The sequence below is a fragment of the Ambystoma mexicanum genome, chromosome 12 (genome assembly GCF_040938575.1).
Source record: "Ambystoma mexicanum isolate Mex_15411 chromosome 12, UKY_AmexF1_1, whole genome shotgun sequence".
Taxonomy (NCBI): domain Eukaryota; kingdom Metazoa; phylum Chordata; class Amphibia; order Caudata; family Ambystomatidae; genus Ambystoma; species Ambystoma mexicanum.
The window spans coordinates 996,147,082-996,169,082 of NC_090936.1; the positions used below are offsets into that span (position 1 = coordinate 996,147,082).

General features: G+C 50.5%; 1 protein-coding gene across 10 annotated transcripts in view; it reads left to right on the forward strand.

The window, feature by feature from the left end:
- Positions 1 to 22,001, forward strand: part of SBF1 (SET binding factor 1) — a 2,512,102-nt gene that overhangs the window by 981,735 nt on the left and 1,508,366 nt on the right. For all 10 annotated transcript variants that reach the window (XM_069629502.1, XM_069629505.1, XM_069629506.1 and 7 more), the window contains 2 exons: positions 1,951 to 2,019; positions 14,105 to 14,260. In XM_069629502.1, the coding sequence (XP_069485603.1) occupies positions 1,951 to 2,019; positions 14,105 to 14,260 (225 nt within the window). The remainder of the gene's footprint in view (positions 1 to 1,950; positions 2,020 to 14,104; positions 14,261 to 22,001) is intronic.

Genomic DNA, 22,001 nt, shown 5'->3' on the forward strand with positions numbered 1-22,001 from the left:
CCCGCTCCAGAGCCTGCTCCTTTCCACTTATCACTGCGGCGGGCCTCCCGGACCAAAATAGCCAATGCAACCTGGATGTCAATCTGCAGTATCGCTTTCTGCGGGTAGCGCTGTGTCCGTCCCTGGAATCGTTAGGTGGCGATTCAGCTCGCCCGCTTCTCTGCCCTCTGCATAGCTCGATTTTAGGTGCGAATATCAAGGATTTAGCATGTTTTCATTCCGGCCACAGAGCTCTGCAGGCTCATGTCCTCATCGCTCTGCTGCTGGCCACGCTTCCCCGGTTAGGTCACAGATCTTATTGATGTTAGTCGCATCCTACTTATAATCCCATGATAGCTGAAGCATTTCCTGATTGCCATCAGCATATTTGGGACCCAAAGCTTAAGAGTGGCACAAGTCATTTTCCTCATGTTAGTAACTGGCAGGTTAGTGAACCAGGTTTACCAACGCAAAGAGGAACCTGGGTCTAGGAACCATGCATAATTAGAACTCCAGGAAGGCCAGGGGAAGGGAGCTACCCCCCACACCTCTGGTATTGTGAACTGTGATGGCCTGAGAAAGGTCAGGGGAAGGAAGTTATTGCCCCATGTGTTGTGAACTGTGAAAGAAAGTGAGAGAAAGCCAGGGGGACGGAGATATTCCCCCTGGTGTTGTGAACTGTGAACCCTGATACCAGGAGAAGGGAGTCATTATCTTGGTAACCAAGAAAGACCAGGGGAAGGGAGTCATTTCCCCCCTCCCTTGGTTGTGTGAAACTGGGAAGTCAAGAGACCAGGAGAAGGGATTCATTCTCCTGGCAACCAAGGCCAGGGGAAGCAAGTGCTTCCCCGTGGTGAGGAACTTGTAACCAGACCTGTGCCATCCAGCCCAGGAGGAGGGAGTAATTGTCCAGTACCAAAAACATTGGCACAACCTTTAGTTTAATTATAGGTGTAAGGGACAGAGATGGGGACTTTTGACACAAGACGGACGTCTTAAGTTACAAAATACATCTTGAGAGACCCATTAGAACTTTAGTTGATGCACCCCTTTTAGAGATAGGGAGAGTTAGCTTTTCTCTTTATTTTGTTGACTAATAAGTCTATAACAATCACCTTCCATCTTTTCCTCCCTAAATACCTCAATGCCAGAGTCCTCTGAATTAGAATTTGCAGCGGTAATACGAGATTCGTAATGTTCCTTCTTGACCTTAATTAGAGAGCTCTTGTATTGTTTTGAAGTTGACTGATAACTTTCCTTGTCAATATCTAATACATTTCTGAGCCCGTTTTTGTAGAGTTTGGTTTTCTCTGATCACAGTTTGTGTAACTCTGGTGTGACACAGGTTTATTTGTTAGTAATACTACAGATCTTGCAATCTCTAAATGGGGCTTTCTTTTTAATTGTCGACAGTAGAATCTGGCAGCCATTCTGTAAGCCATTAACCTTAGCGGTGCCCTAAAGATTTAGAAGGAAGTCTTCATTTTGTACTAAATAGCCTAAATTTGGTAATGGGTTGATAAAATACCTCATTTTGCAAATCCTGACTCAGGGTCAGAGTTTTGCTTCCATAAATTATTCAGGTATCGAGCATTTTTCTGAGTTAAGATTTTGGATCAAATAGAATGTTTCTAGATTTGGGTGGTCTAGGAGTTTGTCAAACTGTTCTTGGATGCTTCTTTCCTTGTATTTGATAATTGGTTTCAGCACTGATATGGTGGTAAAGAAAATAATGTATATACAATAACTCTTTCTGTGCTTCAGCAGTTTATACTTGGGTGACCACTTCATACATCTCTGCTTCTTGTCTGATACTTTGTGATGTTGGTGTACATTTTATGTTCATTTTAGGTGACCGATGGAAGATTAAATTGAGTGATAGCAAAGAAGTGTTTGTCCATGATAAAGTATGCTTTTACATCCCAGAGGTGTCTTAATTAATTTTAAATCTTTTGTCTTCTCTCTCCGCAGGACTGCACTCCGATGGATGAGCATGGAATAGCAGCTTCTCTGTTGCCTTTGGTGACTGCTTTCTGTAGGGTAAGATATATTGTTGTTGTACTTATCAGTAACAGTCTCTTCTCTGACAGTTTTGCATTGCGGTGTAACAACTCTCTATTAAGAGAATACAAATTACTTGAAAATCTTGAGGCAATGGGTCAGGATGATTGTCTACAAGTCCTCAGAGTTTGGGGAAGACCAACTAAAAATGTGCAGAATGTACCTTCTGTTAAGCGTGGCTTCACAATGGTAGTGTGCTAGGGTATTCTGACTTAACTCTTAGTTGGGGAGAGAGCTGGTACTTACATAAACAATAAGGAGCAATACACAGTACATATACATATACTTGTGTAAGGTTAATCATCAAATATCTTACGTTTTTTCAAAAGTGTGTGAGTATAGGATTCCACTATGTTAGTCTAAATTCTCACAGTAATAAACATGGCGTAGCAGATAGGCTTAACTGTTTTTGGGGGTGGCACGGCCCAAGTAGACAGTACAGCTAATCCCTGCTCGACACACAAAGGTATTCCACACAGTACATTTTCTAAAAGATGTACTTCATAATAAAGACGGGTATTAAATATCCACACAAAGGTGAATGCTTTTCAAATAGAAATCAAATAAAAGTAAAGGTTCATGGTTCTAGTGATAATTAAGGTAAAAACGAATCTGAAAAGGCTTACTGTGTTTGGGGATTCTTGAACTGACTTTTTGGGAACCATCACGATGAGTACTTGCCTGGTGTGCTGCATCTCCTTTCAGGGCTGCTGTTTCTCAAGGCTTCTTCTGGAGTTCTTCTGTAGGGTCCTCTCTGTCCAACCCTGTGGTAGCTTGCCAGCAAATCCATTTCTGCGGGCAAAACAGGGACTTACCAGGCATTTTCTCCATACAAGTGGATTGCCTACTGACTGACCTGTGTCTCTGTGGGGAGCATTTTACTCTTCCGAAAAACACTTGCAAAGTGTTTTTGGTAATATTTGGGTATGTTTCTCTATCCCAGTTTGGGTCTAGTATGTTTTCGGCCACAGATGAGACGATTAGCTCACACCTATGATTTTTAATGTACTCTTAAAGTCCTTTATTCACGTATGCCAATACAAATGCCTGAACACTAACTATTTCCACTAACAACGTTTCTATTTTTCATTCGTCATGTTTGGTGCCATCAGTCTAAAGTGTATCTATATTTTAGTGGCCTCTAGCTGTGTTAGATTTGTTTCCCCTGCCTAGGCCCTGCATCGACTGTGAGGTGCACATTTGTTTTTTCCAAATACTATGCGCTAGAGGTCTAGAAATACTGTGACTGTGTTGGTGTTTGCAGTTGGCATACCGTTTTGTCTTTTTACTATGTATTTGAATGTCTGATTTCCTTTTCTTCCCTCTTGCCACTGTTTGTGCCTACAACTGGGTAGTGGGCTTACATTCTACTATATGGCTCAATATATTGTTTTCATACATGCACTAGTCATTTTTATTATGTCTACTTTACAGTACTTGTACAACTAATATATATTTCCTGGCTTGTGAATGTGTTGCTTCACGTTTGCATTTGTCGCCATTTAGTGGTTGGAGTATTGCACTTCGTTTTTTTTTTAAATATGAAAAGAGCAATTCTTGTCACAATGTTCCTACTCTACATCTGCAAGTGTTGGGGAGTTTTACAAAAACCCACCTTAGGTAAGACTTTAGAAGACTGCCACTTGGGACGGTATAGTGTTCTTTAATCGAGGGGGGACATTTCGATGGGTTCCTCCCTTATAATATTTGTTGTAGTTCAAGACAATATTGAATGGACTGGAGGAGAGACCAGGCAAAGGCAAATCATTCTCTTGGTATGTTTAAGTTAGTTAACATTAGTGGCAGGGCCAGATAGGACAGTTTGAACAGAGGCCATATTTTCTTTTGGACTTTGACAAACAACGAGCACCTTAAGTTTATTTAAATAAGTAGGGTACTCCCTTTAGTGATAGGGAAAGTTAGGCCTTATACTTATAATTTTCATTAAAAGAAATTGAAATGTGTCTTCTGAATGACCGTCTCCTTCTTCCGACCCGCCACACTATACTGTTGGGGAAGATTTCAATTTGTTCTGCTTTTTAGCTTCAGTTTGTAAGATCCCATCCCAGAAATGTTGCTGAAATTTGGGGTCTTTGACTTATCTTCTGAGTAAGTGAGGTTTTTTTAAACCTTACTTAGCAATAACTTAGTTTTATGGAAACCCTGGAAGGTCCATATGGCCACCAAGGCAATGTGTACCATTGCACCTTATTTCATTGTCTCTGGGTGAGTCCCATCAGCCAGTCATTGTGTTTGGTGCAGGCTGATGGCATTGATTTATTTTGGATGTACGTTAAAAGAACATGGACAAAAAGTCTGAATTGCAAAATACAGATGCTCACTCTGCCATAATTTGCAATTCAAGCTTTTATTTATTATAATTTTTTGTCTCTGGCATTGTTTCTTGTATTTGGGGGACAACCCCGCACCTGAAAATGCCGAAGTAGGAGTGCGGGGGACACCACTGCAACCCCTGCTCACCTACCTCAGTATTTTCGGATTCAGTATTTTATACCTATACCTATGCCGAATGCACCAAAACCTTTTCTATGACCCTCGATAGTCGATACGATTTATTTTATACTGTGACACGGCCAAGTCCATGGCCCTGTCAAAAAGGGGTAAGAACCCCTTTCGGCAAGAGGTTGGATGGTGGCAGAGAAATCAAGAGGCAACCTTAACCCTGAGTGTGGGGGGGGGGGAGTTGAAAGAACCCACAATCCTGAGCGCTCCTCTTGTGCCAGCATGTAACTTTGCGGGACAAACCTGTCTCGCACCACAACTAAAAACTCAAATGCACGGCAGACTTTTTCTTTGAGCGTCAGAGGGATAACCAGCAAATGAAATCATCAATATCCCAGAAGCCCTAGAGCGGCATTCGTGCTCCAAGAATTGGTAGAGGACCATATCCAATGCAGCAACAACCCTCCTGCTTCTACTGTCGGGGCAGGGCGGATGAAAGACAGCGCCAGGAGCGAACATGCTGGCAGAAAAAGGTGTGTTGGTGCCTGGAGTTGCACAGCACTGCCATGTGTACAGACCCCCAGCAAAGATGTACCTCACGGATGCCAAGTACCAGGCCCCTTAGCATGAGCTGGGACAATCTGCTTATCAGGCTGCCATCAATACTCCGCAGTGGGCCCGTGTGGGGGAGGTGAGGCGGGGCTTAACCCACTTTTTGTCAAATGTGACACCTCTGGGATTGTAAAGAGTGGGCCAGATTGGCCTGGGTAAGACAACCTATAACAGATATAGGAGGGGAGCATTAAAGATCTGGTGTGGTGAGGTAAGAGGGTGGTGGACGTCAACCAAGATACCAGCAGGAGGAAAGAAGGGACAGAGTTTTCTGGAAAAGGTTTGGTATTGGTTGGGGTATTAAGTGAACAAGTCTTTCATTTTCCCAAAAATGAAACTCTGATTTAGAAAGACTGCCCTGAGAACGCTCAGAGCGATATATCTAAATCTCAATCGTCACACGAGTGCGCACAGGGGCTCACCGAGATGGCCATGGTAAGAAGGGTTTCAGATAAGTGTGTGTTTGCGTTTGTGTATGAAAGGGGACAGTGTTTGTGATGGGGATGGGGCTGCAGAGAAGGAGTGTCTCTGCATGTGTTTGTATGTGAGGCGGGGGGAGCTATATAAAAGGTGTGTCTGAGTGTGAGGCGGAGTTAGGGATGGGCTAGAGGTTGAAGAGGACTCGGGGGTGACACCTGCTATTTCAAAGGGGCGGGGGGAATGTATGCATTTCAAATATTAAAGGCTGCACAAAATTGGCTTAAAGTCAGTCTTTTTTGTGTACAGCCTTTAATATTCGCGATAATCACATAGAACCATTGGTTATTGAGTGCAAGTTGTACGGCGGTGTGAGTGTGCATGATAGTGTGGTGGGTGTGGTCATGTGAGTTAGTGAAAGAAGTGTCTGTGAAGCATGATACCGGGTGAAAGAAGGATGTTTTGAGTAGTGTGGAGGAAGTGTCAACAGTGTCAAGGAGGGGTCAGCAGTGTGGAGGAGAGGGGGCAGCAACATGAAAAGATGGAGGTTAAGGGTTAGGAGTGGGTGACCTCAAACGGATAGAAGCAAAGAGGTGTGGTGAGTAGTGTTGTGAGAACACAGTGTAGGAAAAGGAGAGTTAGCATGACTGATTACATCTGGGATGTCTCTCCTGCACTTTTCCTATTCTTCTGGAATACTAACCATTGGATGGAGTAGAGACAGTTAGGAAGTCCCTTTGGGAGCCCAGTTAGACAACATTTAGGGTGCCATAGTGAGAACAAGTCAGACCTTAGTAGGGGTAAATATTCAGGCGCACCAGCCCAGGATTACGATGCCTCTGCTAAGCAGGAGGTTCGTAACAGAGAGGGGGTGGCCATAGGGCTTAATCAACATTCATTTAAAACCCTTGAAACATCTGATAGTTGTAGTGTTTTGTGTGCCATCTGTAAAAGTACATGGGGACACTACTGTGCACAGTCTTTTTTTACAGAACACAATTTGCATCTGTCTGGTGGTGGGACTCATTGGCAACAGTACTGCCTTACAGCACACTAGTTACAACAGTTCATTGTTCCTCTGGTTCACCACTTTCCCCAGTGGGCTTCATGTAATCTTGTAGTGCTGCTTTCCCACAGTTCATCATGGTTTCCACCAGACCAGGCTATAAAAACCCAGAGACCTGTGTTGGCACAGGTGAACATAGACCCATCAATCTTAAAACAGTTGCCTGCCGTAAAAGAGACCTACCTGATAGAGTTCTCGTCTTAGGCCTTTGTTTAACATTGATGGTATTGCAGCATCAGGGCCATATTCAGTTCAGCCAATCAGAAGCCAGTCTCTCTCCCACACAACCCCAGGATACTGAGCACTGGATTTGGAAGCTTCAGTGTCTGCAGAACATTGGACATTCATGGTGCCCTAACTGATAGTGTTGCAACTGTAATACTGTCCCTTAATAGCGTTTGTTCACCTTCTTAATCGTTTGACCTTCACAGAAGACATTATGAAACTGTCTATCTTGGTGTAGATAAGCTCTTATTAAATGCATCGTTTCCGCTGTATCTTAACCCCTTCCATTACCATCTTTTTTTTTTTCAACTTAGTTTTATTGGCATTTTCATAATATAACAAGAGGGCGCAGAACATTTTCACAACTTGTGCGAGTAACAGGCCCAAACCCCCCCCCCCCCACCCACCCCAAACACCACCACCCCACCCCCCCCCCCCCAAAAAAGGGAAAAACCCAAAAAAACTTAGTCCTCATAGAACCGTTCTGCTGGGGAGCCACTATGTAAGCTCCGAGAGTCTGGAGCTCCAGGAAGAGCGAGAGCATTAACTATTAGAAATGGCTTATGAACTACCATCGTCCCCCGGGCCGAGGGCCCTGTCCGCTCCCTGTCCCCCTTGAGGATCAGTGCACATCCCAACCCCATGTCTGCTGTGCCTCGTACCAGTTTGCGTGGAAAGAGCCCAAATTATTGTTCATCATTGCCGTCAGTTTATCCATCAGGTACATGTTTTTTACCTTTTTTAGCCAGATCTCCTTCGATGGGGTCTCCAGGCTCTTCCATTTCTGGGCCAGTGCTACCCTTCCCGCCCTTAGCATTGTCTCCCACATCCTAGGGTATCGGGGAATGTCCGAGTCCTCAGGGGGGAGGCCCAGCAGCATTGTCAGGGGGTTCTGGGGGAGAAGCTCATCAGAAACTTCGGCGATCCAGCCCCTCACCTTCTCCCAGTATGCTTGGGCTTTCGGGCAGTGCCACCACATGTGCCCTCTCGTACCGACCTGGCCACATCCCCTTGGGCATGCGGGGGACACTCCCGTGTACATTTTAGCCAACTTCATTGGATCTCTGTGCCACCCCTGTAAAATCTTGAAGTTGTGTTCCATATCCGCCGTGAATAAGTTCCCATGGAAGGCTATTTTAAATATTCTCGCCCAGGCGTCCTCTGAGATCTCATCCCCCGCTAAGTCATTCCAGAACGAGCGGAACCCCCTTCTCTCCCCTAGGTTGACCGTGTTCAGTAGCTTGTACATCCCTGATACCGCACCCTTCCTGGAGGTTGCCGAGTCCAGGAGCTTCTCGAAGGGGGTCAGCTGTCTTTTCAGGTTCTGGCCCCAGGCCTGGTCACATAGAATACCCTTCAGGCGGATGTATTCAAATATGGAGAGGGACCCCTGACCGAGGGCGTCCCTTAGTTCCTCATATGGCCGGAATTCTCCCTCCCTGAACATCTGCCCCGCCCACTCCATTCCCTTGTCTGACCACGACTGGGCGTTGCGGAACCCCCTGCTTCCCAGTTTGAGGGGGTGACCCCAAAGAGAGGACATCGGTGATGGCCATGATGTTAGGTGTGCCGTCTGGGGACCCTCCCTCCAGATCGTCCAGAGGACTCCCAGGGTTGGGTGGGATTTGAGTCTGTTTGGAATAAACTTGCTAGGGGCCCAAAGGAGGTCCCGAATCTTCAGTGGGTGGGCGTCCATGTCCTCCAGGTATGACCAGTAAGTGCCCAACCCCTCTTTCATATGTTCTAGGAGGACGCGTAGTTGGGCTGCCCGGAAATAGAGTTGAAAGTCTGGTAACCCAAACCCTCCCTCCTCCCTCGGTAAGGTCAGGACCCCATTGGCAGTTCTCGGGGTCTTACCCTGCCATATGAATTCCCGCACTGCATTCTGAAGGGCTCTGAAGGACCGGTCAGGGACTACAGATGGGAGGGCGGTGAAAAGATATAGAAGTCGCGGGAGAATGTTCATTTTCACAGCCGTCATGTGGCCGTACCAAGACAGAATCATAGACCTCCACCTCCTCAAATCTGCAGTGATTCCTGCCACAACGGGGTCATAGTTAGCAGGGGCTAGATTGGTTAGGTCCCGAGTAAGGAGGACTCCCAGGTATCAAATGGAGGCCTTTCCCACCGATATTCCCTCCAGGCTGGCGAGGGCGTCCAAGCCCGGGTCCCGGGTTCTCATAGGGAGCAGGACTGATTTAGACGCGTTGATCTTGAGACCAGAGAAACGCCCGTAGGTAGCCATCAAGGAGATGAGCGGGGGGAGCGAGGATTTCGGGTCTACTAAGTAAGCCAGGATGTCATCTGCAAACAGGGATAGCTTAAATTCCACCTCCCCCCTCATAATCCCCTTAATCTCTGAGTGGGCTCTGACTGCTATGGCTAGCGGTTCCATGGAGAGGATATAGATTAGAGGGGAGAGTGGGCATCCCTGTCTTGTCCCCCGCGACAGGGGGAAGGGCTCCGACAACCCACCATTGACTTGGACCCTGGCCCTCGGGCCCTATATAAAGCCGCCACCCATTCCCTGATGTGTGGACCAAAGCCCATTTTTTGGAGGGTAAGTTCCATGAATCTCCACTCCACCCTGTCGAACGCCTTTTCCGAGTCTAGGGACAGGACGCTTGCGTCCAGGTCTGACCTCTGGGCATAGTGCATCAGGTCTATGGTCTTCCGGATGTTGTCTGAGCCCTGTCTCCCCCTAATGAATCCTACCTGGTCGCCATGGACCAACTTCGGCAAGACCCCCTCCAACCGTCCCCCAAGCACCTTGGCCAAAATCTTCACGTCAACATTCAACAGGGAGATGGGTCGGTAGGAGGAGCATTCCCTAGGGTCCCTGCCGTCCTTGGGGAACACCACAATAATTGCCTCCATCATGGAGTCCGGAAGAGACCCCCCCTCCAGCACCGCGTTGAACACTTTTACCAAATGGGGGGAGAGGGCCGAGCGGAACCTTTTGTAAAAGTAGACAGAGTACCCGTCCTCGCCCGGGGAAGTGCCCACCTTCATTCCTCCAATCGCACGCTCTACCTCGTCCTCGGTCACCGGGCCCTCCAGCCCCTCCGCTATCTCCCTGGTCAGGGCCGGGATCTGGATTGAATTCAGGAACCCCACCATCTCCGCCTCCTCCCCATTGTACTCGGACGAATATAATTTCTCATAATATCGGCGGAAGGCTTCGCCAATGTGGGGTGTGTCGTGGCCTACCTTTCCCACCTCGTCCTTAACCTCTTTCACTAATCGGCTTTTCTGCACCTCCCTCAGTTTCCAAGCCAGAATCCTGTCCGCCCTGTCCCCTTTTTCATAGTACTTTAGTTTGACCAGTTGGAGACTCCTCTCCGTCTTGTGGAGGAGGAGATCCTTCAATTGCAGACTGTAGTAGTCCAATTCGGGCACCTGCTCGCTATCTAGGGGAACCGTGGGGAGACCCCCAGGTTGGAGTAGTGCGATTTTCTCCCTGAGGTACCTTTCCTGGCCCTCCCTTTGCCTTTTTTTCTGGGCTCCTATTTTAATCAGGGTTCCCCGTAAGGTTGCCTTAAAGGCGTCCCAGAGGGTATGCGGACCCACCTCCCCATTGTCATTAAGCTCAAAGAATTCCGTGATGGCCTCGAGGACCTCCTGGGATAGGACTTCGTCCTTTAACAGGGAGTCGTTGCACTTCCATCTCCCTCTGCTTTCGTGTAGACCTCCCCTTGCTATTGTAGCTCGGACCAAGTCGTGATCAGACCAGGGGACGGGGTCTACCCTGTGGCCCGAGACAAATGGACGTAGGGTCTCGTCTACCAGGATGTAGTCTATCCTGGAGAACGACGTGTGGATGGCCGAGTAATATGTAAAGGGGGGGAGTCTGTTCTAGGGATGGGGATCGTGTCCAACAGGCCCAATTCTAGGTTAACTTTTTGGAAGGTGCGCGCCATGATCTCGTCCGCAGCTCTAGAGGACTGCGGGCCTACTCGTTTCCTGTCCAGGGTGGGGTCCAGAACCATGTTGAAGTCCCCCCACCACCACCGTGCCGTGGATGAAATATTTGAGTTTGTCCCCCACCTCCTCCCAGAACTGGGCTTGGCCTTCGTTTGGGGCATAGATGGCCGCTACGGTCAGTGGGGCCCCCTGCAGGGACCCCCGCACCAGCAGGTAACGGCCCCCCGGGTCTTTCAGCGTGGCTTCTTTCTCGAAACCCACGTGTTTCGCTACCAGGATGGCGACCCCTCTTTTTTTGCACTTGTGGGATGCACTGTGGACCTCGCCAATTCCCCCTCCCCGCATTTTGGGCTCCTTCCCCTGTGGCCAGTGAGTCTCTTGAACGAAGAGAAAATCCAGGTGTGCCCTTCTAAATTCCCTGCAGAGCAAGGACCTCTTGGTGGGGGTGTTTAACCCACGGACATTAAGAGAGCCCACTCCCAGGGCGGGCAGCCCGTCAGCCATAGTCTCTATTTTTCTCTCTCTCGGTCAACTCCTCCCCTACGCTCTTCCCTGTGTGCTCCGTTATTTCGACTCTGTGTTCCCCTTTTACTCCCGCGCCCTCCCCCCAGGTGGGCTTAAAACGAAACCCCAACTGCCCCCCCCTCCCCAAACCGTAACTGAACTTCCCCAACTCCTGTGGTCCCCCCCACCCCCCGCCCCGGCGTCCAGCCAAGTAGTTCTGCCATTGCTGGCTTTTGGCCGAACCACCAGCCTGCCCACCTCGGCCAGGCAATCTGCATTAGAAGCTCATCTCCTTGAGCCCCCTAAGATCTCCCGCGTCTGTGACCCCTCTGCGGACCCCTCCTACTTGCAGGTCGTAGGGACGATGATAGTGGTGAATCCTCTGAGTCTGCGTCCCTCCGACCAGGGCACACCGGGGTGCCCCCGTGCTCAGTCTTCGGAGTCGTTAAGTTCTCCGTCCTTAGAAGGGGAGGGGGTGTTCATTTTCCTGAATTTCCTCGCGCCGGTGCGCTTTCTCCTCTCGCCGGGCAGGCCAGGGCCGCCGGGTCTCCCGTGCTCCGGCCCCGATGGGCCCCTCCGGGGGTTCGTGTCCACTGCGTATTCCTGTATGGCTCCCCTTATGTCCTCTTCCGTGATCAGGGTTGATCTTTGGCCCATGTATTCGAAAGTCAGGGAGAAGGGGTAGCCCCATCTGTAGCGCACTCCCTTTTCCTTAAGCACCTGTGTGAGAGGGCGGCACATCCTGCGCCTGGCCAGCGTGTAGGCGGAGAGGTCTTGGTATATCGAGACTTGTGCGTTGTTATAAGTGATTTCCCTAGCCTTTCTGGCCTCCTCCAACACCTTCGTCTTCTCTGAGTAGTAGTGAAACCGGACCAGAATCGACCGGGGGGCCCCGGCCCTGCCCCCCGCCCTGTGCACCCTGTCGAAAGTTGGCTCAGTTGTCAGTTCCTCCGTGAACAGGAGAGTAATGATGTCTCGTACTGCTCGGGTGACGTCCCTCTCCGTTTCCCCCCTCTATTTCGGGCACTCCAAAGATTCTGAGGTTGTTCCTCCTCTCCCTGTTTTCGAAATCGTCCATCTGCCGGGCTCTCTCCTCGTCCCTCCTCTCCAGGGCCTCCAACCTCATGCTATATTGTATGTCTTGGACTGCTATGGAGGATTGGTTGGATTCGACCTGTAGGAGCCTGTCCTCAATCTTGTCCACCCTCTGGTCCATTTTTTCAAATTTTTGGGCAATGTCAGAGCGCATGTCCCTTATTTCTTGTAGGATCGAGGCAAAGCCCCTTTCCATTGCCGCCGAGGAGGGGGAAGCTTCCCCCGATTGGGCCATGGTTCCTTCGCGGGTTAAGCCTTTGTCACCTCTTTCAACCCCCCGGAACCGGTATCTCTGCAAGGCTTCCCTCCAGCTCATGTGGTTCTTCCCTGTGTCCTGTCATCTAAGTCCCCGCGGCGGGGGGCGGGGGGTCCCCTACTGGCCCGTCCTTCCTTGCTTGGGTATGCGCTCCACAGGTGACCCAAGTGGGGGGGCAAAGTCTGTGGGGCGGGCACTCGCCCCACCTGTTCTCAGGCAGGGGCCTCACACCCTTTTCAAGTGCCTTGTCTTCTGGGGCCTCCTCCGCTCTCCTTGGGTGGGGGGGATGGTGGATCAAGGGGGCCCAACCTTCCAATCCAAATAAGGGGGGGGGACGTTGTGGCTCGCTCCGTGGGTCCTGGGGGGAGCACCTCCGGGCGGGCACACGCCCCACCAACTGCTGGCGGGGGCCTCTCACCCTGGTCACCCCCCACTTCGGGCCGTGTTGTCTCTGGGGGGGGCCCTGGTCCACAGACCCCGCCTTTGGTCTTCTTGCTTTCGGGGTTCTGCCCCGCTCGGGATGCTCGCCTGTGGGGGGGCGAGTCCCCTTACTCTGCTGTGCTGTGCTGGGCTCCGGCGCTGGTAACCCCCCAGGGGGGGGGGAGGGGCCTCCCCACTCCTTTCTTTCACTCCCGGAGGGGGGAGGGCTCCGAGTCCCCGGGGGCACCGCTCCAGGCCCCAGGGTGCCGCCTCCTCCGCTGACCTGGTCTGCGCTGTCGTCCCGGGGGGGGGGGGCGCCCCGCTCCTTCTCTTCACTTTCGGGGGGGGGGGGGGTGCCGACTCCCAGGAGCCCTGCTCCGATCCCCCTGATGCCGCCTCCACGCCGCGCGGGCCGCCCCGGCGCTCTTCGCTCTGGACTGGGCCGCGGGGGGAGGGGCGGAGAGGGCCGCCCCACTGCCACGTCCCCGAAGTCCCGGGGGCTCGGACCTCGGCCGGGTCTTTCTCCGCACCCTGGGGGGGGGTGGTGCTGATGGGGGGAGCGAAGGTCCGTCGGGCTGGGGTGCCGTGTGCGCCCGGGGTGAGACCGCCTCGCTCGCGGTCCCAAGGCCGCTCCTTTCCTGCTGCGTCTCCCGCTCCGGCGCCACGGGCTTCGTGCTCCGGCTCCCCGGGGAGCTCGCGCTCCGTTCTTTCTCTCGTTGGGGGGCGGGGGGGCGCCGAGTCGGTCGCCCCAGTTGTGCTCGCGGGGGGGGGTATCGGGGGGGCTCAATCCCGTGGGATACCCGGGCCTCGGCGGGAGCTATGCACTCAGGGAGCCATTGCCTGTGCGCCCCCTGGTGGCCTCCCCATTACCATCTTAAGAGTTTCCCTTCACTATTCAGCCATGTCTACCATTAGGTGAGTCAGGGATAGATAGTAGACCTCTCTGCTAGCTTTAGATCATCTCCTTCTGTGAACACAAGGAGACCAAAACACACAAACAATACAAATTGTAACTTGATTACATTTTGACCTGTAGAGCAAACATTTCTAAAATGTTACCTGTTTTCTTTTCCAATCTACAGAAGCTGACTTCTGGAATCACCCAGTTTGCTTACAGCTGTGTTCAGGAGCATTTGGTGTGGACTAACATGCAGTTCTGGGAAGCAATGTTTTACTCAGATGTCCAGAACCATATAAGAGCTCTGTATCTGGAGAACGAGGACAACCATTTTCATCAGGTAACTAGGAACAATATCTATGCACAAAATGAGTCTTGCAGGCAATCCACCAATAACAAACCCTTATAATGAGATAGAAGTTAAACATGTGGTCATTTTGCAAATATTTATTCCACAGTTTGTGAGGCTGAAAGTCAGTCCTAATTTAGTTCTCTTAATTTATACTGCTGTGGAGCCTTCCTCCAAGGCCTCGCCAGTGACAGGAATTCAGAATATATACTTCAATGGATTCCTTTTCTCCTGCAGATTCCTCATCTTGATAGATATCCATCATCCAGCTCTGCTGTTACAGTGGCATAGTGGCCCTCGACTCGGCCGTCGATCCGTCCTGTCTTGTCTGGCTCTCGATTGGCTGCTCCGGAAGTGATGTCAGGCATCTTATATGTACACCATGTCACTACGCCCCATGCTTCAGTTCCTTTTTTTTCACGTGCTCGCATGCTCCATCGGGAACCTACTTGCGTTTACTCAATGTTTTCAGATTACATTTTTTTGTTTTCACCTCACTGTCTTTGCAAGGGATCTCTGGTTTCAAGCAGTGCTCCAATTGTGAGGCCAAAATGTCAGTGACGGACCCGCACAACATCCGTTTATGGTGTTTGGGTTCCACTCGCGACAGAGCCCTGCGCGTCGTGCACCAAGATGCAACCCAAGTCCTTGTGAGACAGCCGGTAAGCTGGCCCTTGGCCGACCGTCATCCAAATCTCTGGCGCGGTCTCTCCTCTGGTCGTCTGAGGCCGAGACTGAGGAGCACACTCGACACGACGAGGGCCGGCACTGCAAAAAGGAGGGTCCGCTCAAGAAGCCATTCCTCATCTTCCTCACGGGAGAAGAAGCAATGCCACCATCAGTGGGAATCTGATTCTTCCTCGGAGCGAGGTAAGCCCTCTGAGGGACCGACCACTCGTAAAGAGTGGGATTCTTTTAAGAAAGAAATGCTTGAAATGTTTCGGCTCCCACCCTCGACCAGCAGGCCTTGTCAGCTAAAGTGGCGATTGGAACCCCCAACGCTACGCTTGCCAGGAAGTCGATGGCTTCGGCACCGACTGAGCCTTCGGGCGTGTGCCCCAAGAGATGCGAAAATCACCCTGTAGAAGCTTCTCCCACGGCACCCCTCGTCCGTCACAGCCATCTGCACTGGAGCTCACTCCATCGTCTCCCAAGACTGCGCTACAAGCGGCTAAGATCTTTGCCTTGAGAGCCAGGGCCACAGTGCCGAAGGAAAAGCCCTTGACGTCGACGCCTTTCAACTTCTATCACAGACAGGCTTTTTGACTCGCTGTAGTCTATTTTCGGCAACCATCAGGCCAAGGAGTGTGAGGTGGGGTGGGGGGGTCAATCCCCCGTCTTTGTGGGATCAGGCGGTGTTGACTATTTAGAGGACCAAGATCATTTGATTGCACTTGCTCAAGGCCTCCAAGATGCCAGTAGTTTGAACACATCCCCAGAACTTGAGATGCAACAAAAACAGCCCTACGCTCACTTTAATGTCAAGTTTAGGGCATTAGTGGAGAAAGTGGTTGACACCCTCGAGCTCAAGTCTCCCGCCACTCCCCATCAAGGGTATGACCTTATGTATATGTTGGATGAGGGCCCAGCTATTGCACACAAAATGCCCTTCAATCAGGCCATAGCTGACCCCTTGACTTCCATCCCGCGAAATCCATGCACTTTTCCCCCCGTGAGTACCAATGCCATGGGAAAGTAGAGGCTGGCAAGAGGGGACCCTTCCTTCCTCTCAACACAGCCTTCCCCGAAAGGGCTGGTAATTTAGGCTGCTACCATATCCTCCAGGCCCGCGGCATCCACGTCAAATCTCTCTACAGACAGGAAAGGGAAAAGAATGGATGCTTTGGCCAAAAAGGCAGCATGGCTCTCAAGGCCACAAACATAGCTTGCGGTTTTGCTAAATTCTCCTACAGTTTGTCGTAGTTTGTCGAGCATGCAGCCGAATATGTCCCGGAAGGTCCTATGCGGGATGGATTTATACAGCTGTTGGAGGATGGGATGGAAACTGCCAAGCAGTCTTTGCAAACAGGCCTGGATATTGCTGACTGTGTTGGCTGATCCACAGGGTCGGCAGTAGTTATGAGAAGGCAGGCCTATTAGAAAATATCTAGTTTCTTCCCCAATGTACAAAATGGCTTTCTAGACATGCCTTTTGAGGGGGAGATGCTCTTCGGACCAAAGGCAGGTGACTCTTTGGGAAGATGTAGGGAGTCTAAACTTGCTGCTAAACTCGCCGCCTGCTAAGCCTGCCTCCAGCTTTGCCTCTACAGGCAGAGGATATAGGTGCTATGTGCCCTATGGCAGGAGGAGGTCTCTGTCCCATTCTGGACACTTCGGGCTCTAAACAAGATCCTGATTAAAAAAAAAAGACATATTCAGGATTGTGACGTTCAGAGAAATTCGCCAAGCTTCCGAGCTTCAGGACTGGCTGGTGTCCATAGACCACCAAGATGCCTATTTCCATGTGCCCATACATCAGAGGCACAGGAAATTCCTACGGTTCCTCATTGGGGACAAGCACTATCAGTTGAAAGTGCTGCCCTTTGGGTTGACCACTGCTCCAGGGTCTTGACAAAGCTCATGGCGGTAGTCGCGGCTCACCTCAGGAGAGCCGGAATCCACGTATTCCCACACCTGGACGACTGGCTGATCAGGGGGAAGTCAGTCAGTGGGACAGGTTTTGTCTCACCTGGAAGACACCGGTCTGCTACTGCACAGGCTAGGCTTCTCCCTGAACTTAAAGAAGTCCCACATGATACTGGTCCAAAGGCTGCAGTTCATCGGGGCAGTCCTAGACACTCGGGCAGGGAATGCCTTCCCTACCAAGGACAGCATACAGCAGATGGTCCAGTTGTTCCGGAAACACGCCACCTTACCAGCGGCTTCTTTTTGCCGCCTTTTGCGACTCATGCCCCCTGCATGTTCCTTTTACCAGAGGTCAGACTGTGCATGAGATCCCTTCAGTGGCTCCTACAGGACCAGTGGTCTCAGTGTCTGGGGACTCTCTCGAATCCTCTCTAGGTGTCCAGCCAGGTAATTTGTGGTCTCCTCTGGTGGGACATGCGCAGGAATCTAATGGCGGGGGAATCCTTCTGGCCTCCGACTCGAATGGTCACGGATGTGTCCTTGAAGGGTTTGGGGCGCTGACTGCAAGGATTTGCAGGTGAGCGTCCTTTGGATACCTACGGAAGCCAGGTGGCATATCAACAGGCTGTAGTTGCGAGCCATCAGGCTAGCCATGAAGACCTTTGCCCCATCGCTCAAGGGGATTCATGTCCTGATTCTGATGGACAACACAGAGGCCATGCACTATCTGAACAAGAAGGGTGGAGTGCATTCCCATCCCCTCTGCACAGAAGCTATGCAACTGTGGTTCTTTCTGGTTGCTAGAGAATCAGATCTCACTCTCGACAGTTCATCTGATGAGGAAGATAATGAATGAGTTCATTGCATGTAGCCTATGATGGGACAGGTACCAGCGGAAGCAGAGTTTAAGGCCTCCTTCTCTGATGGCAGTGCAGCGTGAAGTCTTGTGGGCTCTATCCCATATCATTTGCCAGGACTCCTGGGAAATCGATACCCCCAGCTCCCTTTCCCACGCCAACATGTAGGGGAGTTTTTCATCTGGTGGGATATTCTCCAAGAGTCGGTAGCAGGTGGCTATTTTGTGGGTGTTTTGACCCTCCAAGACTGTTAGCTCTATTCCTGTTGGGGGCCTAGTGGCTGCCTGTATTATGCCTGGGTTAGTTATCCAGTGGCAAAGCTGTATGTATTTAAATCTTTGTTTCTGGGAGTTTGAATTTTTCTTTGCAGTGCTCGAAAATTAGGGGTAAATTGTTATCGTAAAGGTCTCGCAATCTCAACGGCTCCTCCTTTAACCAGCGACGGTAGAAAATGGGCTGGAGAACTGGGGGTGAAGGCCGGCTTCTGTGTGATAGGGGAAGAGTGGGCCAAGGCCTGCTGGGAAGCCTCTTTACGCACAGGCTTTATCCCAACTTTGGAGTGTTGTTGCGTGGTGGGTAGGCAGAGCCCCTGCTGGTTGCGTGTTTTCCTTAGGAGAAACAGCAGATAATTCAAAGGGCAGTGAATTGCTGTCTGCTCGATGTCATGCCACTTGGGTGATTCCATTGGGTCAGTCCAGCCAAGCATTACCGCTACTTGGGCTGCTCGATAATACCACAGGACTTGCGGGAGTTGTGCATTCAGTAAACATTTTTTGATGGTTTGCGAGTTTCCTATATGAGGAGCTGCCTGTTTCCTAAACAAATTCTCTTACTGTCTCGCAAGGTGTGTATCCAATTTTGTTTCACTTGTTTATTTCAATTTAGCTGTTAATAATTTGTTAGCTTTATTCCCCTTCGTGTAAAAGTATTGCTTTTTAAGCATCGTATAGTGTGCTGCCCTCGCCGTCTGGTGTGCCTCCAACGCTTTCCTTGCTATTTGTAAGTCTCTTAGGGAGCGCTGTAAATCCTTCTCTTTGTGTTTTGCTTTGAGCCTGCAGGCTTCCCCCTCCAATTGGACATGCAGTACCCTTTTGGCTGCCCCCTCTGTGTGGCTTGCTCAATTAGATGCCCCCTAATTACTGATTTACCGGCATCCCACACTGTTGTATCCCACATTGCAAGTATCGTTTTCCCTGAACTACAAATGTATGGCTCCTACTATGTGAGTACAGTACAAGATCGTTCAGTAGCCAAGGTGGCTTTTGAGGTGGGATTGCATGGAGGGAAGAAAGTGCTAGTCTCACCGGGGCATGGTCCTTGAGAAGCTTCTGGGAGTATTTTGGCATCTGCTGTCAGGGGGATTAGCGTATATGAAAGCAAGAAAATATCCAATCTGGAGAATCCCTTATGGATGGGTGAAAGTAAGTATAATCCTGTTTCCTGATGGAGAAATTGCCATACCTCAATAAGTGAATGCTCCCGCAGTAATGTGGTAAGGGCTATAACATTTTTCTAATTATTGGCCGTTGATGGTAGTGTCTTATCAACGAAGGGATTAATCACAGCGTTGAAATCCCCACCTAAAATTAGTTCACCTTCTGCATGTTCCATCAAGGATTTAGATAGTAAAGCGAAGAACAAGTCCTGTTCAGCATTTGGAGCATACAATGAGAACAGGGTTATTTTGCATCCCCACAACTTTGCTACTTGTAAGAGAAACCTTCCCTCCCCATCCCGCACAACCTTCACTGTTTTTAGGGGGATGTCCTTGCACACTAGAATGGCGACCCCGCGTTTCTTCAAGCCGCTGGAAGCAAATCATTTTGTGGGATAGAGTTTAAGGCGAAATTCGTCAGCGGATCCGAGGTGGGTTTCCTGGAGGGACAAGAGAGCTGAGTCGAGCGAGGCTAGTCTATGAAACAATGCATTGCGTTTTAGGGGGGAATTCAAGCCCTGGATGTTGAGGGTAATGCATTTAACGTCTGGGGTTGCCATTCTGAGGTTGCTCAAGCTTTTGTGATGTGCGTAGTGACGTTATCCTTCCCCGGTGAGAGACTCCGTAAAATTCCCTTCCCTTCCCCCCTGTTCTCCCCAAACCTGCATGTTGCATGTGTGTTGGAATCTAAACCGACCTGTCTGGGTGGCGGGGTGGGCCAGATGAGGATCCGCTGTGGGGGCCAAGAGTTGCTTTGGAGTTTGAGTGGCAGGGCATGTGTGGGGCCATAAAAGAAACCTAGTGGTAGTGCGTCTAGGCAAAAATGTGAAAAAAGGACAGACAAGAAAGAGCGTGTAAACCGAAATAAGCGAGGCTGCTAAAGGCCTCTTTTCCCTAATCAACAATGACAAACTGTCAACAGTAACGGGCGCAATCCGCCCAGGATGCCCACATTTTACTAATCCATACGATTCCTGATCTCTGAGTTCCAATCTGTGTCTGGCACTCGATATAAAGCCTTCACCTGTTGGTAGCTTCCGCCACCGCGTCCAGTTTGCGGGTAGATAGCCCGCAGCCTTTTATCGGGTCAGTGATGGACTTTCAGGGTCAAGCCCTGAGGGTGAATCAAGGCGCCAAAAGGTGTTAGACTTCCATTGGTCCCCCGTCCCGGCTGGGGCGTAGGGCCGTCAGCAAGGGCGCTGTGGCACCACCAGACCCGTGGGACCATTACCTGGGCTCCCTCAGCCGCTGGGGTGTCCATGCCCCTTTACATTTCCTATAGATTACAGTCAATTGGACTTGTCCCCATTGCACTGCATGAGCTATTTGGAGGGCCGCGGTGTCCCCTTGGTCTCGTCTCCTGCAGAGGTCCTGGCCTGTGGACCCCACTGGGCTGAACCTAGTGTCTTGTCTCCCGATTCTTGATCTATGATAGACGGTCAAGATTTGCATCTCTCATTATGGTATTCAGCCAGTAGAGGATTGCCACCTCGCCCGCTCTGGAGGAGCCATAAGGGGCTCCGTCGACCCAAATTTGTTCAACATTACCAGTCAGCGGGTTCAGAGTTGGTTCTGTGGCTGTCGTGGCCTGATGAGGAGTGGAGTTGTCCGGTGTTTGGTGCAGCTCTGTGCGTTCCGTGGTTTCCGTTTCTTGGTGTGGGGGTCGCCCCAGTCACCACCAGCCTCTAGGCTTTCTCCGTTTATCTTTTGGCGTGGGGTGTATGTCTGGATTTGCTGATTCTTGGGAGCATGACTCCCAAGGTGGCGTCACTGTTTGCTTCTGCCATTAGGTCTTTCGCATCGTCTTCTGAAGAGATGTAGTGCTGATTATGGAGGTCGAAAACGAGCTTGCATGGGAATCCCCAATGGTATCGCACTTTTTGTAGGCGTCTGCGGCTCGCAAGGGTGGATGGGGAAAGGTCTTGCGAGAGTTTTAATGTTGATCCTCGGAACTGCACTAATTCAGACTTCCTGGTTGCCGCCATAATTTCCTCTTTCTGGCGGAAGAAGTGCACCCGGGTGATGGCGTCCGGGAGCAGGTTCCTCCTCTGCTGGACAGAAGAGTATACACGGTGGGTTCTGTATTGGATCAATGCTTCTGAAGTCGGGAGTCCCAGTAAGGATTTAAACATAGTGCTCACATATTCCGGTAGCTCCTGGTCCAGTACTTGCCGAGGTATACCGCAAAGACTTACATTATTCCTCCTTGACTAATTTTCAGGGTCTGCCTGCTTCGCCCAGATGTCTTCTAGATGCTCCTCAATAATCCACACTCTTTCCGTAAGCACCTCGCTGTCATGCGTTTGCTCACACGTTATATTTGCCAGCTCGCTGACCCTGGCTTCAAAACCTCCAAAATTAGCAGTTAGTTCGGTGAGTGATTGGGCCAAGGAGTCTTTAGAGGTTTTGATCTCTGATTTAATTTCTTGGTTGATATCTTGTTTGAGAGATTTAAGCATCTCTTCAAAGTCACTTCTGGGGAACGCCATCTTTGGAAGTTCCAACATCGCAGGGGCCGGATGGATGTCCACTGCAACTGTTTGCATCCACGGGGTAACTGTCGGCTGAGGTGTTGGGAAGGCCTAGATTCCATGCGATTTCCGCTTCCCCACTGCTTTAGGCATTGCCAGCAGCTCGTATGCTGGGTGAATGAAGCGCCAGCAGTGCGCTTTCGTGATATTTGGGGTCGAGGCGAAAGCGGTCAGCCTGTGAATTATTATGGGTTAGGCTGACCTGTTGGGGGTCTCTCCCTGACCCCAGCTGCCTCGAGGGAATTGGGCCTCTTTTGGCGTGCTCTATGACCCACTGCGAGTAATGTCCTCACTTAACCATTGTATGTTGTTGTTATCCCCTA